We start from the raw sequence: 7,724 nt of genomic DNA on the forward strand, positions 1-7,724 counted from the left end.
CAAAACATTTCTTAATTATAATCATTTCGTTATATTTATCACAAACATTTCTCAATTATAATCATTTCATTATATTTATGACAAACATTTCTCAATTGTAATCATTTCATTATATTTATGACAAACATTTCTCAATTATAATCATTTCATTATATTCATCAAAAACATTTCTTAATTATAATCATTTCATTTTATTTATAACAAACATTTCTCAATTATAATAATTTCATTTTATTTATGACAAACATGTCTTAATTATAATCATTTCATTATATATATGACAAACATTTCTTAATTATAATCATTTCATTTTATTTATGACAAACATTTCTTAATTGTAATCATTTCATTTTATTTATGACAAACATTTCTTAATTATAATCATTTCATTATATTTATCACAAACATTTCTCAATTATAATAATTTCACTTTATCTATGACAAACATTTCTCAATTATAATCATTTCGTTAGATTTATGACGAAAATTTCTTAAATATAATCATTTCATTATATTCATCACAAACATTTCTTAATTATAATCATTTCGTTATATTTATCACAAACATTTCTCAATTATGATCATTTCGTTATATTTATCACAAACATTTCTTAATTATAATCATTTCATTATATTTATGACAAACATTTCTCAATTATAATCATTTCGTTATATTTATGACAAACATTTCTCAATCATAATCATTTCATTTTATTTTTCACAAACATTTCTCATTTATAATCATTTCATTTTATTTATCACAAACATTTCTCAATTATAATCATTTCATTTTATTTACCACAAACATTTCTCAATTATAATCATTTCATTATATTTATCACAAACATTTCTCAATTATAATCATTTCATTTTATTTATTTTATTTATCACAAACATTTCTCAATTATAATCATTTCATTTTATTTATCACAAACATTTCTCAATTATAATCATTTCATTATATTCATCACAAACATTTCTTAATTATAATCATTTCGTTATATTTATCACAAACATTTCTCAACTATAATCAATTCCTTATATTTATCACAAACATTTCTCAATTATAATCATTTCATTATATTTATCACAAACATTTCTCAATTACAATCATTTCATTTTATATATCACAAACATTTCTCCAATATAGTCATTTCGTTATATTTATGACAAAAATTTCTCAATTATAATCATTTCATTATATTTATCACAAAAATTTCTCAATTATAATCATTTCATTATATTTATCACAAACATTTCTCAATTATAATCATTTCGTTATATTTATCACAAACATTTCTCAATTATAATCATTTCATTATATATATCACAAACATTTCTCAATTATAATCATTTCATTATATTTATCACAAAAATTTCTCAATTATAATATTTCTCAATCTTTCTTTCAAATTTGACCATGTTTATCACAGATATTTTATAATTATATTATTTCCAATATTTCCAAACCATGTCTATCATTATCATATAGATCACAAATAATTCATTATCATGTTGATCACAAATATTTCATCATCATATTGATCACAAATATTTCATTATCATATAGATCACAAATATTTCATTATCATATTTATCACAAATAGTTCATTATCATATAGATCACAAATATTTCATTGTCATATTGATCACAAATATTTCATTATCATATTGATCACAAATATTTCACCGTTTTAGTTATCTCAAATATTTCATTATCATATTTGTCACAAATATTTCACCTTATATTTTACATGTTTCTTACTAAAAGGTTATCAGAAATATTTCTCCTTGTTAGAAAAAAGTACTTCCCTGTATCACAATGTAATAATACAAATGTTTTAACATCATATTTATCTCTAATATTTCACTGTAATAGTTATCACAAATATTTCACCATAATAGTTATCTTAAATATTTTACTATAATAGTTATCACAAATATTTCACCATAATAGTTATCACAAATATTTCACTATAATAGTTATTACAGATATTTCACTGTAATAGTTATCACAAATATTTCACTATAATAGTTATTACAGATATTTCACTGTAATAGTTATCACAAATATTTCATCATAATAGTTATCTTAAATATTTTACTATAATAGTTATCACAAATATTTCACCATAATAGTTATCACAAATATTTCACTGTAATAGTTATCACAAATATTTCACCATAATAGTTATCTTAAATATTTTACTATAATAGTTATCACAAATATTTCACCATAATAGTTATCACAAATATTTCACTATAATAGTTATCACAATTATTTCACTATAATAGTTATCAAAAATAAATCACAAATATTTCACTTTAATAGTTATCACAAATATTTCACTATAATAGTCTTCACAAATATTTCACTATAATAGTTATCACAGATATTTCACTGTAATAGTTATCACAAATATTTCACTATAATAGTTATCACAAATATTTCATTATAATAGTTATCACAAATATTTCACTATAATAGTTATCACAGATATTTCACTGTAATAGTTATCACAAATATTTCACTATAATAGTTATTACAGATATTTCATTGTAATAGTTATCACAAATATTTCACTATAATAGTTATCACAGATATTTCTCCATAATAGTTATCACTAATATTTCACTTTAATAATTATCACAAATATTTCACTATCGTATTTATCACTTATACTTCACCGTCGTAGTTTTCACATATTCCACCATCATAGTTATCACAAATATTTCACTTATCATATTCATCGCAAATATTTAACTTGTCATATTTATCAGAAATATTCCACCATCGTGTAATCACAAATATTTCACCCATTATAGTAATCACAAGCATTTCACTTATCATATTTATCACAAATATTTCACTATCGTAGCTATCATAAATATTTCAACATTATAGTTATCACAAATATTTCACCATCATATTTATCACAAATATTTCACCATCATATTTATCACAATTTCACCACCATATCTATCACAAATATTTCACTTATCATATTTATCACAAATATTTCACCATCGTATTTTTCACGAATATTTCATTTATCATCCTTATCACAAATATTTCACCATTTTAAGAATTTTGATTTCTCTAGATCTCGAGAGTACATGTTTTATAACCCAATAATAGGGATAATCTGGCTGCGGATAGGGTTTACATTTACATTTCGAATGAAATTCCGAAATGTCGATTTGGAGATTTCGAAATTTCGACTTTTGTGATCCGAAATTTCGAGTTGTGCAAATTATATTCAGAAAAATAAAATAATAAATTTCAATTTTAAAGTGTGCTTAAAAGGTTTTTATACTTCTTAAAACACGTATCTAGTACATGTATATAATGAATTTCCATCTTTTTCAGCATTTGGCAAGAAAGTGTGAAAACCATAATTGTCAGAGTACTAAATTATGTGTAGAATTTAATTCAGATTCATCACCTGGCATAGGCAGTAGTCAATATCAATGTATACATTTCGGTAAGATAGCCCGTTTTATACGTCCACATTTAATATGGGACGTATATTGGTTAAATGGGGGTGTATATTGGAGTCACCCATGTCCGTCCGTCAATGATTGCTCTTAAACACTCAAAAGGAAATAATTCTTGACGGATTTTGATGAAACCTGATTTCTAATCACCCAAGGATGACCCCTATTTTAAAAAAATCAAAAAATATTTGATATGCTTTATTGTCCTTGATCTTCAAATTGTTTTTCATATTTAGCGTGTAAACACTCTTGCCACAATAAAGGAAACTTTGAAGATTTGGATCAAATTTTTATTTAACAGTAAAAAGTTTGAAAGAAGTGTATGACTAATATCTCAAATTAGAGATGGTTACCAATCAGCCAAGGCTGTCAATTGGCATATTTTATCTTGCCTGACAATCTATCTATTTTTGGAATATCAACCCCGATAAAACGCCCCTCCCCTCGTTCAATAATGTGGAATTTTGTGATATTAGCTCCATTTCTTTCTCGAAAAAATTAACGGCAAGAGATATTTACCACGAGTGGCAAATAGACACTGTGAACATTAACTAAAGATCTTGTTCTCCTTCAGCATGTCCTGTACCACCCGCAGTGAATAAGGCCACATTCATAGGTACAGAGAGTCTAGTTAATGGCAGTGCAGCATTCTATAAATGTGATGGCTTTTATGAACCTTTAAACAACAAGAATTTCAGCACGTGCAGTGCAAATGGTTCATGGTCCGAATTCAAATGTAAACGACGTAAGTATTTTAAGAAAAGATAATTTGATGATTTATATCTTTTGACGTGGTAATTTTGATCAGGTGGGGCAATAACCAGGGGTTTTAGAGACAGTGCTTTATCATTGAAAAAAAAGAATACGCTAACGCCACAATCCGGGCAACATTTCAATTGTAGCACACTTCATGGTGACGGGGCCATCCTTAACTTACCGTTTTCATGTCTGAACTGAAACTGGTCCCTGGAAAAATTATCTAATGTAGGAAAGCGGAGAATACATCTAACGCGATTTTTGCAGTGAAAGTAGAATAAATTTGTCCCGAGGGCCATGGCACCATGCTCCCTATATACACCACTTGTTATAATCGTAAAAATAATTGTTTTCTTAGTGGATAGACCTCAATTTAAAGTATGGCCCAACATACAGCTTTTTAGCTACTAAATACTATATCCATGTAATATGATAATATTGTAGATGTTCGTAATTGCACAGAATTAAGACATTGTCAGCCGTCGGTGGTAGATGGAGAATATTGGCTTTATCCAGAAAAGTTTGGTGATAAGCGCGTTAAGATATATTGTATGAATATGCTGAGCAGTTCCAATGATTCACCAAAAAGTTATGTCACACTGAACAATGAGACAAATGCAATACATTCATACAGGTTATTACATCAACATTCAACTATAAATTATGCAAAATTAGGCGTAGATCTTCAGGTAGGTTATTTTGTTGTGTATTGTTCTACATGCATTAAGCCATCATTTATAAACCCAAACGTTAAACTTCGTGTCCACATGCTATAATTATAAAAATACATAATACACAATCAAAGGACCCAGCATTTATCAGATGAAATTATTGTTTTGTTTCAGACGATGATTATCGATCCAAATGATATGGCATTTTCTAATCCAAGTATAAATCATTATCCGCCATACGGTACTGTGTACAGGTCCTGTTCCCTTTCTTATTATCCCTATACTAGTAGTTACTTATTGATTAATACTATCGGTACAGGTCTCTTACTAAATAAAACGGTAAGTATATTTTTGTGAGCATTTGACGTATAAATATCTTGTACAGCTGTTAAATCTATTTTTTTTCGGAATTAAAATTCTTCATCTAGTTCTCGCAGAATTCACGAGAGCCACTAACTAACTAAAATTATTGATCTGACAAAATCAGACGATGGAATATAATTCTGACTTACGGATAGCTGGAATTGAGCTCCACCAGTTGGTAAAGTAAATATTCAAAAGGGAGAATTATTGGTACTCCGTCATTTTAAGTGTTTGATTTTTTACTCAAGCCCTATAAAAAAGTTGTCGAAATTACTTTAACTCGTGGTGTAATTCCGAGAAACCTACAATGAATGAATTGCTAATGAAAAAATCATTTTTATTGGGGCAAACTTCAACAAAGACTTGAATTCTTAATAAAGTGGTAAATAATCTTAGGTTATTGTTAACGGTGGCCTTCCTCCATGAGGTGTAGCTACTCGTGGAACCACTGATCTCATTGCATTCAGAAACACGTCCATAATTCAGCTCAGTAAGACTAGTAATAGGTGGGAGCTTACCAATTATACCGATCTAATTATATATTACAGGCTGAATGGGATGATTTTTCAAATAATCAACCCAATTCAGTAATACTGTATGTGAATAAATCAAGTGATCATCGTATAGTGAATGTAAGTTGTTCTGGTGAATGTGGTGAATGTCGTCCGTTACATGATTTATCATTTGAATATGATGAGACTTACGGTAGGTTGAACTAAATATACTGTATATATATCTGTAATCAATTCACACAACCTATGTTGGTGTTTCGAGTTTTCTGATGCCTACCTCGGGTAGGCATACAACAGTTATGTGCCACAGGAGGTACACGAGAAGTTTCTACAAAATATGAAAACAGTATTTTGTAATACCACTGTCAACTCTAGTTGGTTCTCAGTATTGCGTATGGTAAACAAATGGATGCCTATAAAAGTAAAGGGATCGAATGCACAAAACAGACGATGTCATCACCAAAAAAATAGATACCTATACCACAGGCCCTTGCCCATATTTTATTAATATTGACAGAACTTTCAAGGGCCTGTACATTGACTAGGAACTTCCATTGACACATTCCGACCAAAAAGTCGCCCACCTTCCCCAATCCCTGAAGCCAGCATCTTTATTGTATTGATTATGTTTTTTTTCCTTCAGAAATCAACATGACTGATGCAACAGATCCGGCATGTTTTGATTGAGACTGGTTAATGATATAAATACAACCTACTTCGTGAACATTATTTACAACTCCTTCTTATTTATAGTAGGATAGAAATTATTTAAACAATTTGATACACTCCAAAAGGCAAATCTCACGACATTTGCAAACCTAATAGGGATATGCCTATGCGACGAATTTCTCTATATTATAACTGAAGGGCTCATTTTCTGCAATCTATCTTCACTCTGGTTACGCCCTGGTAATTTACACTTTCTGCAATTGCGGGCAAACTAGACGTTTCATTTTCATTCTGAAAAGTGACAAATATACCCGATTTAACTAATTAGATAGAAAACCGGCAAAACTCTGGTGTATATTTGGCTGTCAGTGCTGTAATCGATAACAAATCAATAATCACATTTAATTGTATTTATTTATTGTATTTATTCATTGCTTGATATCTTGATCGACCGATGTACAGATTTTACGGAAAAATAATTGAATTGTACGTAAGCGTAACTCAAACTCAAACTCAAACTCAAAACGTAATCAAATGTGTCCGTATGAATACGATGATTCCGAAGAACCGTCAATGTATGAGGAAACTGAATGCTCTTGGATCAGTAAAGAAAAGAGGAAAGGAAAGTCCTCCATAGTAATGTCGTAATAAAAGGTCCGTAGTCGTCCGCAAACGCACAAAATCGTTCACTAAGCCATCCGTTGTATAGTTAATGTTTCTGTTAATTTTATCTCTTCTAAAATAACATATAACTTATTACAACTATAAATATTGTGAATGTTTTTTTTTATTTTAACAATTCTAGAATAACATATATCTTATTGCAACTATAAATATTGTTAATGTTTTTTTTTTATTTTAACAATTCTAGAATAACATATATCTTATTGCAACTATAAATATTGTTAATGTTTTTTTTTTTTAACAATTCTAGAATAACATATATCTTATTGCAACTATAAATATTGTTAATGTTTTTTTTTTTTTAACAATTCTAGAATAACATATATCTTATTGCAACTATAAATATTGTTAATGTTTTTTTTTTTTTAACAATTCTAGAATAACATATATCTTATTGCAACTATAAATATTGTTAATGTTTTTTTTTTATTTTAACAATTCTAGAATAACATATATCTTATTGCAACTATAAATATTGTTAATGTTTTTTTTTTTAACAATTCTAGAATAACATATATCTTATTGCAACTATAAATATTGTTAATGTTTTTTTTTTATTTTAACAATTCTA

General features: G+C 27.7%; 1 protein-coding gene across 1 annotated transcript in view; it reads left to right on the forward strand.

Moving 5' to 3' along the window:
- LOTGIDRAFT_167205 (hypothetical protein) overlaps nucleotides 1-6,487 on the forward strand; it is a gene marked incomplete at both ends in the record, with an annotated part of 8,715 nt that extends 2,228 nt beyond the window's left edge. Inside the window, 6 exons of the mRNA XM_009064674.1 lie at nucleotides 3,371-3,485; nucleotides 4,073-4,243; nucleotides 4,699-4,943; nucleotides 5,100-5,264; nucleotides 5,837-5,993; nucleotides 6,444-6,487. Of these exons, the coding sequence (XP_009062922.1) occupies nucleotides 3,371-3,485; nucleotides 4,073-4,243; nucleotides 4,699-4,943; nucleotides 5,100-5,264; nucleotides 5,837-5,993; nucleotides 6,444-6,487 (897 nt within the window). The remainder of the gene's footprint in view (nucleotides 1-3,370; nucleotides 3,486-4,072; nucleotides 4,244-4,698; nucleotides 4,944-5,099; nucleotides 5,265-5,836; nucleotides 5,994-6,443) is intronic.
- Nucleotides 6,488-7,724: the final 1,237 nt, after the last annotated feature.

This window comes from Lottia gigantea (assembly GCF_000327385.1).
Source record: "Lottia gigantea unplaced genomic scaffold LOTGIsca_64, whole genome shotgun sequence".
Classification (NCBI taxonomy): Eukaryota; Metazoa; Mollusca; class Gastropoda; family Lottiidae; genus Lottia; species Lottia gigantea.